At 50.0% G+C, this 15374-nt stretch overlaps 1 protein-coding gene and 1 long non-coding RNA gene across 2 annotated transcripts in view; one reads left to right on the top strand and one right to left on the bottom strand.

The window, feature by feature from the left end:
- Nucleotides 1-13550, top strand: part of Fblim1 (filamin binding LIM protein 1) — a 31923-nt gene extending 18373 nt beyond the window's left edge. Inside the window, exons 5-8 of the mRNA XM_050152960.1 lie at nucleotides 3101-3270; nucleotides 5244-5422; nucleotides 6948-7065; nucleotides 11765-13550. Coding sequence (XP_050008917.1) covers nucleotides 3101-3270; nucleotides 5244-5422; nucleotides 6948-7065; nucleotides 11765-11878 — 581 coding nt within the window. The 3' untranslated portion in view covers nucleotides 11879-13550. The remainder of the gene's footprint in view (nucleotides 1-3100; nucleotides 3271-5243; nucleotides 5423-6947; nucleotides 7066-11764) is intronic.
- A 128-nt stretch (nucleotides 13551-13678) lies between these two features.
- Nucleotides 13679-15374, bottom strand: part of LOC126508075 (uncharacterized) — an 11690-nt gene continuing 9994 nt past the window's right edge. The window contains exon 2 of the long non-coding RNA XR_007593705.1: nucleotides 13679-14387. This is a non-coding gene — a long non-coding RNA (uncharacterized lncRNA). The remainder of the gene's footprint in view (nucleotides 14388-15374) is intronic.

A 15374-nucleotide genomic window follows, 5' to 3' on the forward strand; every position in this document is an offset into this window, starting at 1 on the left:
ACTCGTGATCCTCCTGCCTCTGCCTCCTTCAGCAAATCCTACCGGTGTGCGCCACCACTACCGGCTCTCTCTGTGTTTTTGAGATGAGACCTCACTCTATAGCTGGCCCTAGTTGGCTTGGAACTCACTGTGAAGTCAGGTTGGCTTCAAAGTCGTGGCTGTCCTCCTGCCTCAGCCTCAGTGCTAGGATTACAGAGCTACTGTGCTCAGCTTTCTTTTTTTTTTTTTTTTAATTCTTTTTTCATTGTGGGGAATGGGTAGCACAGCTTGTCTCCAAGACTGATGACTTCACATCGGCCCCTGGGGCCCACGTGGTGAAACAGACTCTCAGAGGCTGTTCCCTGTGATCTCCACACAACACACACACACAACCAATCAATGAAAATTAAGGGGTTTTTTAGTCATCTTTTTTTCATTTGTTTATTTCATGCCTATGTGTATGATGCAGGAGGATTAGAAGTTTAAGATTGGGCCTGGAGAGATGGCTCAGCAGTTAAGAGCACTGGCTGCTCCTCTAAATTACTGGGGTTCAATTCCCAGCACCCACATGGCAACTCATGACTGTTATTCCAGTTCCAGGGGATCCGATTCCCTCTTCTGGCACCAGATATGCATGTCATACACAGATACACATGCAGGCAAATACATATACATATAAAGTAATAAAACATATTTTAGAAATAAAAAGAAAGTTAAGGTCATCCTCAGCTACATAGTAAGTTGGGGGCTACCCTGAGCTACGGGAGACATTGTCTGAAAAAAACAAAAACAAAAAAACTCCCACAGGGCTGGAGAGATGGCTCAGAGGTTAAGAACACTGGCTGTTCTTCCAGAGGTCCTGAGTTCAATTCCCAGCAACCACATAATGGCTCTCAACCATCTGTAATGAGGTCTGGTGCCCTCTTCTGGCATAGAGGTGTACATGCAGGAGGAATATTGTACACATAATAAATAAATCTTAAAAAAAAAAAAAAAAAAACCTCCCACAAAGTCAACCAACCATGGTAGTACACACCTTTAATCCCAGCACTTATGAAGCCAAAATGGGAGGATGTCTGAGGTTGAGGCCAGCTGTGTCTACATAGCAAGTTCCATGCCAGATGGGAGTGCAGAGTGAGACTTTGTTCCTCCATTACCTCCCACCCCCCAACACATGCGCGTGTGCGCGCGCACACACACACACACACACACACCTACACCCACAAGTCTCTAATTTTGCCTGCTGAGCTTTGGGCCTGGGGATCCCGTCTGCTGTGTCTCTGAGCAGGTTTCCCATCAGGCTGTGCAGCCGCTCCTCGCCCTTTTTCTAAAGGCTGAACCTAGGTGTGGTGGGTTACACAGCTGCCTCCTGATGGATTTGTAGGTGGTTTCTTGCCCTAACTGCGTCGAGCTGACTCACCTAACTGGCTCACCTCACCATGTGCAGGGTTTTCTTGGGTAAATTCCTAGAAGAGGAAGTACCCTATAAAGTACTTTTTTCCCCTGAGTCTTGCGTTTTTTTTTTTTTTTTTTTTTTTTTTTTTTTTTTTTTTTGTCAAATCACCTGCCTTAGTCATCCAGCCTACGAGCGCACCCAGCAGGGCTGAGTTGTTTTCTAGCCGCCGCCTCCTGCACTGTGGGCTGTGTTTGAGCTGTGACCTGCTTACTCAGATCGTGCCCCAGGCACTGAAGACACAGCTTCATCTAAAGCCACGTCCTCTTTCCTGGGTCACACAGCGAGACACAGGGGCAAATGTTTTTCTCAGTTTGTCAATTATCTTGTGAGTTATGATAGATTTTGTCACAAATTAGATTTTTTTTTTAAGGTACAGTCTTACAGCATAGCCCAGGCTAGCCAGGAACTCTGTCCACGTTTGCCAGCCTTCAGAGTGCTGGATTACAGGTGCAAACCCAACACCAAATATCAGAATCTCTTAGTATTTTTTTTCCTTAAGGTTTATTTTTAGCCAGGCCAGCACTCAGGAGGCAGAGGTAGGATCTTTGAGTTTGAGACCACCCTCAATTTGTTATTTGTTGTTGGCTTTACAAGATAGGTTTTCTCTGAGTAGCCCTGGCTTTTTGTTATTATTGTTGTTATTGGCTTTACAAGACGGGTTTTCTCTGAGTAGCCCTGTCTTTCCTGGAACTTGCTCTGTTGACCAGGCTGGTCTCGAACACATAGATTTCCCTGCCCCTGCCTCCCAAGTGCTGGAATGTGCACCATGAAGCCCAGCGATTTTTATTATTTCTAATTACATGTATGAGTGTGTTTCTGGGAGTGGATTTGTGCTCATGAGTGCATTACCCTCGGAGTCCAGGAGGGGGCAGTGGACCCCTGGAGTTACAGGCAGTTGTGAGCTGACTGATGGGGTGGGAGGACTGAACTCAGGTCCTCTGTAAGGCGGTGTGTGTTCTTAATCGACGAGCCATCTCATCTCCTCTCTCAGAATTCTTGTGACTTCCGTTTTTACAAAGAGACCTTGGATCGGGATCATCTGGGTGTTGGCATCACCGAGACCCCCTCCACTCTCTAGGAGATGAGAAGCTATATGCCACTGCGGCTTTGTTTGTCTGTTTTTTGTCTTGCCGTGTAGCCCAGGCTGGGCTGGTATTAAAGTTGTACAGATCTCTGTAAGTTCGAGGCCAGCCTGCTCTACATTGTAAGTTCCAGGACAACCAGGGCTACATAGTGAGACCCTGTCCTGAAGACGGCAACGACAAAAATGTGTGCGTCACAGGACCCAACCTAATACTGTGTCAAAGCGCTGTTCACCATCCTTCCTGGTGCTTACCGTGACTTTAATTTTTTTTTTATTTATTTATTTTTTATTATGTGTACAGCATTTCTTCCATATGTGCCCGCAAGCCAGAAGGGGGCGCCAGGTCTCATTATAGATGGCTGTGAGCCACCATATGGTTGCTGGGAATTGAACTCAGGACCTCTGGAAGAGCAGTCAGTGCTCTTAACCACTGAGCCATCTCTCCAGCCCGTGACTTTCTATATGTATCAGTTGAGGAGGACTTCGAGGCTGGGCCCTGGGCACACTGGGCATCGTATTCTGGGCGGTGATTGGGTACTGCCCTCCTGGGCTGGTGACTGCCTGTGTTTCCCCTCCCTCAGATGTCTGCGGCTTCTGTCACAAGCCTGTGTCCCCTCAAGAACTGGCTGTCGAGGCCATGAAGAGGCAGTACCATGCCCAGTGCTTCACCTGCCGCACCTGCCGCCGCCCGCTCGCTGGGCAGAGATTCTATCAGAAGGACGGGCGCCCCCTGTGCGAGCCCTGCTACGAGGTACGCCCCTGCAGGCAGCCCCCAGGTCAGGTTCCACACGCGGACCTCGGCCGCTGGTATTTCTTTCCTTTCGGAATTCCTAAGAGAATGGGCGCTGTGGATCCAGCTGAGAGTCAGCATGGAGAAAACGGACTGGAGCGGGACTCGGTTCCTGCGGCTGCTATGATCCTTGTGTCCGTTTCCCAGTAACGAAAAAAAAGATTTATTTGGTTGAGAGATTCCAGCTCGTAGCAAGATGACCTTGCCAATTTGAGCCTGTGGTGAGCCAGTGCACCCTGGCAGGAGACTCTAGCAGTGTGAACTGACTCCCCGCCTGGCCAGCGAACAAGACGTAGGGACTAAGCCACGTCCCCAGTAACACAGACTTCTTTAGGCCCCTCCTCCTAAGACCCCCACCAGCTCTCAACAGCGCCCCCTGGAGCCCAGGCCTGGTAGATTGATGCAGCGCATTTAATATGCAAATGAGGGCGCCTCCTCGTCTAGCTCTGTAGGCTCTGGGGGAGGAGGCATTTCCTTGCCTTTTCCAGGTTCTTTTCGGCGTTTTTTTTTTTTAAATATTTATTTATTTGTTTGTTATGTATACAATATTCTATCTGTGTGTATGCCTGCAGGCCAGCAGAGGGCACCAGACCTTATTACAGATGGTCGTGAGCCACCATGTGGTTGCTGGGAATTGAACTCAGGACCTTTGGAAGAGCAAGCAATGCTCTTAACCACTGAGCCATCTCTCCAGCCCCTCTTTTCGGCGTTTTGTCTGTTTGTTTTTTTCAAGACAGGGTGTCTCTGTGTAATAGCCCAACTGTCCTGGAACTCTCAAGTCCCAGACCAGGCTGGACTCAAACTCACAGAGATCCACCTGCGTCTGCCTCCCAAGAGCTGGGATTAAAGGCGTGCACCACCATACACCTGGCCTCTTTTGGGGGGTTTTGAGACTACAACATAGGGTGATCTTGCGCTCCTGACCCTCCTTCCTCCACTTCTGAATAATAAGCCAGCTATGGTGGTGTTCACGTGTTCCCAACATTCAGGAACCTGAGGAAGGAGGGTGAAGAGTTCAAAGAGCCTGAGCTACAAAGCGAGACCGTGTCTCAAAATAAAATAATAATAAATAATAATAATAAGCAAAGAATTTAGATACCAATAATCAATAGTTGTGTTGATCACTTAAGAATTTGTTAACTCATCCCCCCCCTCCCCCCAGGAAAAAAAGAGAGAGCTGGGTGTGGTGTTGCACGCCTTTAATCCCAGTACTTGGGAGGCAGAGGTAGGTGGGTCTCTGTGAGTTTAAGGCCAGCCTGGTCTACAAAGAGAGTTCCAGGACAGCCAGAGCTACAACAGTGAAACCCTGTCTCAGAAGAAAAAAAACAAACAAAAAGAATTTGTTAAGAAAGCTGAGTATGAAGCAAACACCTGAGATCTAAATACTTGGGTGGAGGCAAGAGGCTCAAGAGTTCCAGGTCATCCTCAGCTATATAGTGATTTTTTACTTCAACCTGGGTGACATGACATCCTGTCTCAAAAGTAACCAAGAAAAGGGGGTGAGAGCCTTTTGAAAAATTGTTAAGGGAGTTCTCAGACTGAGCGTGTGGTTCGGTGGCAGTGTGCTCACCCGGCACTCACAAGGCCCCAGATTCAATCCCTGGTACTGAAAGAAGGAAGGGAAAGAGGGCGGGAGAGATGAAGACAAGGAGGGGGCTAGAGACCCCTCCTGTCTCGGGGTAGGCATGTTTGAGGGGGCTAGAGACCCCTCCTGTCTCTGGGTAGGCGTGTTTGTGGGGGCTAGAGACCCCTCCTGTCTCTGGGTAGGCGTGTTTGAGGGGGCTAGAGACCCCTCCTGTCTCTGGGTAGGCGTGTTTGAGGGGGCTAGAGACCCCTCCTGTCTCTGGGTAGGCGTGGGGGGGGGGCTAGAGACCCCTCCTGTCTCTGGGTAGGCGTGTTTGTGGGTTGGCTCAGACAGTGGCTCTCTGACCCAGGACACTCTGGAGAAGTGCGGCAAGTGTGGAGAGGTGGTCCGAGACCACGTCATCCGCGCCATGGGCAAGGCCTTCCACCCACCCTGCTTTACCTGTGTTACCTGTGCCCGGTGCATCGGGGATGAGAGCTTCGCGTTGGACAACCAGAACCAGGTGTACTGCGTGACTGACTTCTACAGGTGGGAGAGGAGATTGGGGCTGGGGCAGTGGGGAAGACCAGGCAGGACTGGGGGTCAGGCCAGTACTTGTACAACTTCTGTGCCGAGAGAAGCCATCTTCCTGTTAGGTTCCCCATACAGTCCGTGGGGCGTCTGCTGGAGGCCTCTGAGTCCCTGCGCTCGTCAGGTTCATCGTCTGAGGTACTCCATGCAATCCTCACACTTTCTATGGCCAGGGAGTACAGTGGAAGTGTCCATTTTAGCGGAAGTAGAAACTGAGGCACACAGTAACCAAGGTGCAATGAGGCTTCCGTTTAAGTACTCGAGTTGGGAGCTGGAGGTGTGACCCAGTTCGCAGAGTCCCTGCCTTGCCTGCACAAAGCCCGGAGGGGTTGGATTCCTAGCACCTCGTAAACACACCATGGTGACACACACCTGGAATCCCAGCACTCCAAACCTAGAAGCAAGAGGTCAGAAACTTAAGGTCATCCTTGGCTATCCTAGCAAGTTCAAGGCTAGCCTGGCCTATATGACACCCTGTCTCAAGAAAATGAAAAGGATTTGACTTGGGATCCTAGGCTATGCCCCCCTCCCCTGGGAACTGGGGATACAGAAGTAAAGGAGATTTGTGCTTTGCCCCCCTATTTGAAAGGAAGAGATGGGGCATGGTGGTTCATGCCTGTGAAGACAGAGGCAGGAGGATTGGTGCGGCCTGTCTGAGGTCAGCCTGGAGTGTAGAGTAAGGCCCTGTCTCAAAAGATAAGCAAACAACAGCACTCAGAAGGCAGAGGCAGGCAGATCTCTGTGAGTTCGAGGCCAGCCTGGTCTACATAGCAAGTTCCAGGCCAGCCAGGGCTACCTAGTGAGACCCTGTCTCAAAAAATAAGTAGACAGCCTGGCGGTGGTGGCGCACACCTTTAGTCCTAGCACTTGGGAGGCAGAAGCAGGCGGATCTCTGTAAGTTCGAGGCCAGCCTGGTCTACAAGAGCTAGTTCCAGGACAGGCGCCAAAGCGACACAGAGAAACCCTGTCTTGCAAAACCAAAATAAATAAACAAAAAATAGACAAGTAAGGCTGATGAGTGACTCGGTGGATTAAAGGAGTTTGCTGTCAAGCCTGATAACCTGAGTTCAATCCCTGGGACCCACGGGTAGAAGGAGAGAACTGACTCCTGCCTGTTGTCCTTGGACCTCCAAATACAACTGAATAAGTATGCTAAAAAAATTTTTAATTAAGCAAAGTACAAGACAATGGATGTCCAGGTCCACCAACACCCTCCTGAGCCCTGATACTTCCCAATCAATCACTGGCCTCGGCTAATTATACTCTAAGAAACTGGAGTCATAACACTGGTCCCTCTTCCCGCCTCTGCCAGGAAGGGTGGACATCTGTGACTGTCCCTGCAGATTCTGTCACCTAGCAACCCCGGGTGGGAGGTGGAGGCTCTGGGAGGTGAAACGGCAGCCACCCAGTTTCTGCCAGCTGATGTTGTTGTCGTCGGTGTGAGTAGCTGACATTCCTGGCATGTGCTTCCCCCTCCCTCTAGGAAATTTGCCCCCGTGTGCAGCGTCTGTGAGAATCCCATCATCCCTAGCGACGGGAAGGATGCCTACAAAATTGAGTGCATGGGTAGGAACTTCCACGAAAACTGTTACCGTTGTGAGGTGAGTGGAGCTGAGGTGGTGTAAAGTGCTGTGGCCAGGGAAGGCCAGGGGCACCCTTCCCTTGCTCACTGCCCTCAGCAGAGGCCAGGGAGGTGGATAAGAACACGTGAGGCTCCGTCAGAGTGTGAGCACACGTCACTTCCTGTGGCGAGACTGTGTTAGCTCACGGTGGTGACAAATGATAGCCCCGAAGCCATCACTGCCTCCTGGTCCCGCCTTTACTTTCTTTTCTGAGGGTTGGCACAGCGCGTGGGCACACATAGCTCAGGTTTGTGTCGTTAGAAGCCCCAAGAGAATGAGAGTGGACCCCGTTGTGGGAAGGGCATACCATCCCAAGAAGGTTCCTGCTTGGCCTGGCATGGGTCATTGTCTGTTGCTGTGATAAATGCCATCATCGAAAGCAAACTGGTTGAGAAAAAGATTTATTATACGGGTTACAATCCATCGTTAAGGGAAATCAAGGCAGGAGCCTGGAGTAGAAGCCACGGAGGAATGCTGCTTACTGGCCCGAACCCTCTCTCTCTGGCATCTGTTCAGATAGATTTCTTAGACAGCCCAGGACCCCCCACCCCCACCCCGCCTCAGGAAGGTACTGCCTGCAGCGAGCTGGGCTCCTCTTTATCCATTAGCCATCAAGAGAATGCCCCCAGAGACATGCCACAGGCCAGTCTGCTCTGGGCAGTCCCCCGACTGGGACTCTCGCTGATAACTGCACCATGTCAGATAGACAGCTGATGCTAACATACCTTATGAGCCTATCGCCGCCTGGGAGCTGATGAGCTAGGATCGACAGCCCCTAGAACCAGAAGACGGAACCCATGAAACAGGTCTGTCTGTCCAGTCCTGTCCTGTCTCCCTACCTCACCCCACCCTGACAGGGCCTAACTGTGTAGCCATGGCTACCCCAGAACTCACTACAAAGACCAGGCTGGCCTCAAACTCATGGAGATTCCCCTGCCTCTGCCTCTCTGGTGCTATGAATAAAGTGTGCACCCCCACACGTGGTCTCATGGAACAGGGTTTGGCTACCATAGACAGAGAGAAAGGGGATCCTGGGCAGGCTTAAACCTTTGTAGGTGCCAGAAAAAAAAAAAAAAGGTAAAAAAAAAAATGGGGTTTAAGAGCCATTGAGATGACCTAGTGGGTAAAGGTGCATGCCACCAAGCCTGGCTACCTAACCTCGATCCCTGGGAGCCACATAGTGGAATGAAAGGACCGACTTCTGCACGCTGTCCTCTTTCTTACCCACACGCCCCGAGGCAACACAAGCATGCCCACACATATGTGCACAATGAATAAATTAAAATGTAAATAACAATTTAAATGGCACTTAGAGGGGAAAGGCTGTGATAGAGTCTAACCAGGACTAACCAGGAGGTACTACAAGGAAAATAATTCTTTTTTTATTTTATTTTATTTATTATGTATACAGTGTTCTGCCTGCATGTACACCTGCAGGCCAGAAGAGGGCACCGGATCTCATAGATGGTTGTGAGCCATCATGTGGTTGCTGGGATTTGAACTCAGGACCTCTGGAAGAACAGTCAGTGCTCTTAACCTCTGAGCCATCTCTCCAGCCAGGAAAATAATTCTTGTAGCAGGAAGTGGTGGCCCATGACTGTAATCCCAGCCCAGGGGAGGCTGAGGCAAGAGAACCTGAGTTTGAGGTCAGCCTGGAACATGCAGTGAGACCCTTTCTGTGCAAGAGAAGGGGAGAAAGTACTTTTGTAGAGGAGGGGGTATTTAGCCTATTACATGAAACACCCTCCCCAATGGGTTTGCCAGTTGCATAGGGGGAAAGGAAATCCAGAAGGAGAGAAAACCTTGAAGGCATGAGGACCTGAGTTCAGATCCCCAGAGCCCTTCTGAAAGGCCGGGCGCAGTCCGTGATCTCAGCGAGGCTGAGCTGGGAAGAGGGGCTCCGGAGCTGTGGTCGCTGGCCCAGCCTCCTGGACGAAGTTCCAGGTGGTCCTCGGGAACAGCAGATTATTCTCTGACTGTGTGCACACACAAGGAGCACGGGCACACACGTGCGCACACACACGCACAAGGAAGGAAGAGAGGGGAGAGAGAGGAGGTTGGGGGTGACCCACTGCCGCAGGTGAAACTCTGAAGATTAGAGGGAGTGGAGGTTTCTAGGTGCATCTCGGATGCAAGAGTGCCTGGGAGGGGGAGGATAAGAGATGGAGCCAAGAAAGGGAGGGGCTGGGCTTCCGTGAGGAGCAGCTTAGAAACTTCTGTTGCAGCCCCAGCAGGAAATGCCAGGCAGTGGTCACATGATCAGAAGGGTCAGCTGCTACTGCTTTATTTTTCGTTTTATTTTTTTAGATTTATTTATTTAGTTTATGTGTATGAGTGGTTTGCCTGCATGTGTATGTTTGTACCTCGTGTGTGTTGGTGCCTGTGGAGACCTGACAAGGGCCTCTGATCCCCTGGCCCTGGAGTTGTGGATGGTTGTGAGCCACCATGTGGGGCTGGGAATCAAACCTGGGTCCTCTGCGAAAGCATTGAGCGTGTGAAACTCCTGAACCAGCCTCCAGCCCAAGACCTCTTTGGTTTTGTTTTTTGTTTGTTTTGTTTTTGTTTTTTTCTTTTCCTTTTTTTTTTTTTTTTTTTTTTTTTAGTTTTTCAAGATGCAGTTTCTCTCTGTATCCCTGGCTGTCCTGGTACTAGCTCTTGTAGACCAGGCTGGCCTCAAACTCAGAGCTCCACCTGCCTCTGCTTCCCAGGTGCTGGGATTTAAGGCGTGTACCACCACTCCTGGCGAAGTTCTTAATCTTGGGGCTGCACTCTTTCCTTCTGCCTGGACCCTGCAGGCGCTGAACTTGGTCCAGCAATGAGGCTCCAAGCTGCCCACCCCCTCACTCCACTGCCAGCCCTGTGGCTCTGAGCTTTCTGCCCTCTGGCGATGGTGATGACGTCACCTTCCTGGAGTACCCCAGAGCAGGATCTCTCAATCAGCTGATGGTCATTTCGTTTATTCCCTGAGAAGATAATGGAGAGCCTAGAGGATTTGGGGAGAGAAGTTGATTGCTTCATATGTAATCTGACTTTGTCAGTTAGAGTTCAAGGTCTGGCCAGCTGATGAGGAAGCTCCAGAGCTGTTATTAGTCCCGGAGCCCTGATGGAATCCACCAGTACCAGGCGCTCCTAAAGCTTGACTGAGCAAATAACCCCCACTTCCTGTCCACGGTCACTCTGACCGAAGCTGCCTAGTGAGTCAGGACTCTAAAGTGACATTCTGATAGGTGAGGCCCAGCCAGGCCTGGTGGCTCAAGCGGGGGCTGAATTAAACTTTTTTTTTTTTTGAGACATGGTTTCTTTGTAGCTTTGGAGCCTGTCCTGGAACTTGCTCTGTAGACCAGGCTGGCCTCAAACTCACAGAGATCCTCCTGCCTCTGCCTCCTGAGTGCTGGGATTAAAGGTGTGCACCACCGCCTGGCTTAAATCCTATCTTTTTTCTTTCTTTCTTCCTTCCTTCCTTCCTTCCTTCCTTCCTTCCTTCCTTCCTTATCTCTCTCCCTCTCTCTTTCGACAGGGTTTCTCTGTGTGGCCCTGGCTGTCCTCAGACTCACTCTGTAGATCAGGTTAGCCTCACACTCACAGAGATCCCCCTGCTTCTGCCTCCTGAGCGATGAGATGAGCCACCACCCCTAGGCTAAACTGTATCTTAAACTGACCCCTAAAAACAAATAAAAAATCTCACAGATGTAAAACTCACACCATAGCAGTCTAGCACAGAACTGGTTCTAATTCTCCCAGGAAAAAAGAAGTGCGGCTCCACATAGTGCCCTTGGTATCCTTGCGCCTTGCTGCTGACGCTGTGCTCCGGGCTTTTTATTGCTCTTAATGGAAGGGTGACCATATTTTATAAGTGGAAAGTGCTTTTTAATTATAAAAGACTGTCGTGTACATTGCCTTATTAAATCCTAATGACAGTCTTGGAAGATGACTTACTGTCCCCATTTCAGCTGAGGAAACTGAAGCTGGGCATAGTGGCATACAGCTGTCATTCCCAGTACCGGAAGCTGAGGTGGGAAGATCAGGCCACCGTGGGTTACACTCAGTTTTCCAGGACAGCCTGGGGTACATGGAGAGAGCCTGTCTCAAAACGAACAAAGCTGGGGCTGGAGAGATGTCTCAGGTTAACCCAGAGGTCCTGAGTTCAATTCCCAACACCCACATGGCAGCTCACAGCTGTCTGTGACTCCAGTTCCAGGAGACCTGACACCCTCACGCAGACATCCATGCAGGCAAAATATATGCACATAAAATAAAAATAAATAAATTATAAATTATTAAAAACGAAAAACAAAGCCAAGCTGGGTGTAGAGTCAGGGACTTTGAAGTCATCCTTGGCTGCATGGTTTGAAACTAGCTTCAGCTTTAAGATCCTGTCTCAAGCCGGGCGGTGGTGGCCCTCGCCTTTAATCCCTGCACTCTGGAGGCAGAGGCAGGCGGATCCCTGTGAGTTTGAGGCCAGCCTGGTCTACAAGAGCTAGTTCCAGGACAGCCAGGGCTACACAGAGAAACCCTGTCTCGGAAAAGAAAGAAAGGAAGGAAGGAAGGAAGGAAGGAAGGAAGGAAGGAAGGAAGGAAGGAAGGAAGAAAAAAGAAAAAAAAACTTGTCTCAAAATGCAGAACCGTAAGAGCCGAGTGTCCCCTAGGACATGGTCCCACCTGTGCTCTGTCTCCTCAGGACTGCAGTGTCCTCCTCTCTGTGGAGCCCACCGACCAAGGCTGCTACCCGCTGAATGACCACCTCTTCTGCAAGCCTTGCCACATCAAGCGGAGTGCTGCTGGGTGCCTCTGAGAAGCCCTGTGGCCGGCCCGGCCCTGACTTGGTTTCCCTGCCTAACTTCCCTGCATCCGTTCCTTTCGAGCCTCGCTGGGCACCAGTGCACTGCTCAGCCCACGGTGTCTAGACACAAGGGCCCGAGACACAGGGTCTTGGCCTCCTAGTACACAGCACCCCCCAGACTTTCAACTCCTCCTCCGCTGACCAGAAGGCCCCTCACTACAAGACTGGGACCCTGGCCGCTCTCTGGTGCTGGCCCTGACCTATTTGTGGGGACGGGTCTCAGGATGGTGCCCTCGTCTTCTGACCATGATGCTTAGCTCCCTAGCAGGAAGTGCTGACACCAGCTCAGTGTATTGAACCGAGGTGTTTGTTTGAAGTGTGCCTGCCCAGTTACTGTAGAAAGTGTATTTTGAAAATTAAGAAATTTATGTTGGGGCTGGACACAAAGCAGGAGGATCTCTGTGAGTTCGAGGCCAGCCTGGTCTACCAGGTTAGTTTCAGGGCAGCCAAAGCTGCCCAACAAAACCCTGACTCGAAAAAAATGAAAAGAAAGAGTGTAGCTTGGTGGCTGAGAGTACCTGCTGCTCTTGTGAAGGACCAGGGTTCACCTCCCAGCATCTCCACGGAGCCTCCTAAGTGCTTGATTTGTAACTCCAATTCCAGGAGATACAATGCCCTCTACTGGCCTCTTCAGGCACTTGCATGCATGTGGTGCACATATACTCAAGCACAAACACATACACACACTCACAATAAAAATCTGGAATCAGGTGTAGTGACACGTGCCTTTAATCCCAGTACTTGGGAGGCAAAGGCAGGCGATCTCTGCATTTGAAGGCAGCCAGGGCTACACAGAGAAATGCTGTATTTTTTTTTTAATTAGCTGGGTTTGGCAGTTCACATCTATGATCCTAGTGCTTGGGAGAACTACGCGAAGCTTGAGGCCCGCCAGGTCTTCATAGAATTCCAGATCAACCTTGGCTTCATTCAGAGACTGTGTCGAAAAGAAAAAAGAAACATAAATGTCTAGGAACTTGACATATTGGCCACCCCTCCTCCCTGCCTGTAGCACACATGCTGAAGTAGGGATGGGGTCGAGGAGCAGGAGGGTGGCCCGTAGCCCCCACTAGCTTACCGGCGCTCCTGGGTGCTCTAGTGAGTGGTCCGTGGACGCGGATTAAGTGCCTTCGATTTGCTAGGTAACAAGGGTGAGGCTGAGCCTCCTCCCTCCAGCCTTCACTGGGGCTGAGCCTGCACAGGCTCCTTCTCTTTCTTTCCAGGATGAGCCCAGGGAAGGGCACACCCCTTTTGTCTCCCATTTGTACCTCCCAGCGCCCACTTCAGGCCCTGCAGCGGGGCTACCCATAACCACTGCCTCCATGAGGCCACACTAGAGCGCTCTTCCTTTCAGAGAAATTCACGTTAGGCCTGGCAAGATGACTCAGCCAGTAAAGGTGTATGCCACCAAGCCTGAGTTCTGTCCCTGGGACACTCATGGAAGGAGAGAACCATTTCCCATAGGCTGTCCTCTGGTTTACACACACATGCCGCGGGATCACATTTGCACACATGTATACACAAGTAATAGAAAATATAAAACAGAAAAAGGAAAAGAAATCACTTTGGGGCTTTGTAACGTCTAAGCTGCACATAGAACAAATTAAACATGATTTCCTTCCTTGCATCTTGTTTTTCTTTGGTGGGGAAAGAGTTGTTTTCCTTTTGGGTTTCATTTGTGTGAAATAGCATCTTATGTGTCCCAGGCTAGCCTTGATCTACCTATATACCTATATAGTCCAAGATTGCCTTGGCTTTCTTTCTTTCTTTTTTTTTTTTTTTTTTTTTTTTTTTTTTTTTTTTTTTTTTTTTTTTTTTTTTTTTTTTTTTTTTTTTTTTTTTTGGTTTTTCGAGACAGGGTTTCTCTGTGGTTTTGGAGCCTGTCCTGGAACTAGCTCTTGTAGACCAGGCTGGTCTCGAACTCACAGAGATCCGCCTGCCTCTGCCTCCCAAGTGCTGGGATTAAAGGCGTGCGCCACCACCGCCCGGCCGATTGCCTTGGCTTTGAATTTCCCTGTCTCCACCTATATTCTGGGATGATGTTTCTAGGGCTCGAACCCAGAGGTACTGAGACCCTGTCCTGTATATATAGGTGACTAGGGATATAGTACAGTGGATTGAATACATAAATCATGTTTTTGAGACCCTGGCTTCCATCCCAACACCCAAACAAAAATATATCTGAATGAAAGCAGATACCGAGAAACAGAGAAGCTGATAAAGTGGTGCGGGACTCCTTTGGACATGAATCCTCCTGCTTGTGGGTCTTGGGATGCAGGCTGGCTTGTAGTTTGCAGCAGCGGACCCTGGGCTCTATCAAGGCAGGTGTGGCGCGTGGCCACTAGGGGGCAGCATGGGCCAATGAATGAACTGGCAGTGGTACCCGGGCGCCGAGGTTCTTAAAAGTGTCTCAGCAGTTTTCTCTCTGCGTGGGGCCGGCAAAATGCTCCTCGGGTTTGCAAAACTGCAGAGACAGAAAACATCACTAAAGAGTGACGTAGCCACGAAACTTTTTCACCTGTATCACGAATGCGTTCTCTCGGAGGAAGACCTACAGCTGAAGATTAAGCCCCTCACGGGCCGAAACTCACCTTCTAGGGAGGGAGCACCAGAAAAACCCAGAATGAGACCTAAGAATATGAACTCCGAACACAACACGAGCAGGAATAGCTTGGGAGCCTTGAACTTTCCCATAGTCCTGTTCCTTGGTCCCTCTCACCGGAGCCCACACCTCTCACCAGAGGCCACACCCAGGTACTTGGAGTATGACCTCACGAGCGTGCTCCTGCCCCTCCAGTAAGGCCTGCAGCTGCCTATCCAGCTAGAATAACCATCGGAAGGGCTCAGCTAATGGCAAGTCTATCCAGCCAGAAATCCCGGAAGCTGAGGCAGGAGGCTCTAAACTTCGAGGTCATCCTTCCTTCTTTCCTTTCCTCTCCTCTCCTCCTCGCCTCCCCCCTCCTGTGGAAGAGCAGCCCGTGCTCTTAACCGCTGGGCCATCTCCCCACACCATTCAAGGCTGAGGATGTAGTAAATATCAGGTCTGCTTGACCTACTTTGAAAGGGTGTAAGAGGGATGGTGTTTGTGGCAGGTACCTGTAATTCCAGAAATCAGAGGGCATAGGAAGGTATACAAGGCCAACCTGGGATGTGCAGAGAGAACATGTCCCCAAAACAAACAATGAGAAGGGCCTGTTAGTTCCAACATCAAGAATAAGACCACTACCACAATTTGAGCCAAATTTGAAGCAAACTTGTTTTTTTTAGTAGGGTGCACCCAAGGGCTGGCCTGGGACTGTCTCCTAAATTGGGTTAAAGAAAGCAGCCCCAAATCCATTTCTTGGATAAAGCAGGACAGTAATATTGGGAGTAAAATTTGTAAATATAGAAATATGGGGCAAGTAAAAAGCCATCAAATAGCTATACAGTTGATTGGAGATATATATATATG

This window comes from Alexandromys fortis, unplaced genomic scaffold (genome assembly GCF_014885135.2).
Source record: "Alexandromys fortis isolate MF-2015 unplaced genomic scaffold, M_Fortis_MF-2015_v1.1 scaffold_26, whole genome shotgun sequence".
Taxonomy (NCBI): domain Eukaryota; kingdom Metazoa; phylum Chordata; class Mammalia; order Rodentia; family Cricetidae; genus Alexandromys; species Alexandromys fortis.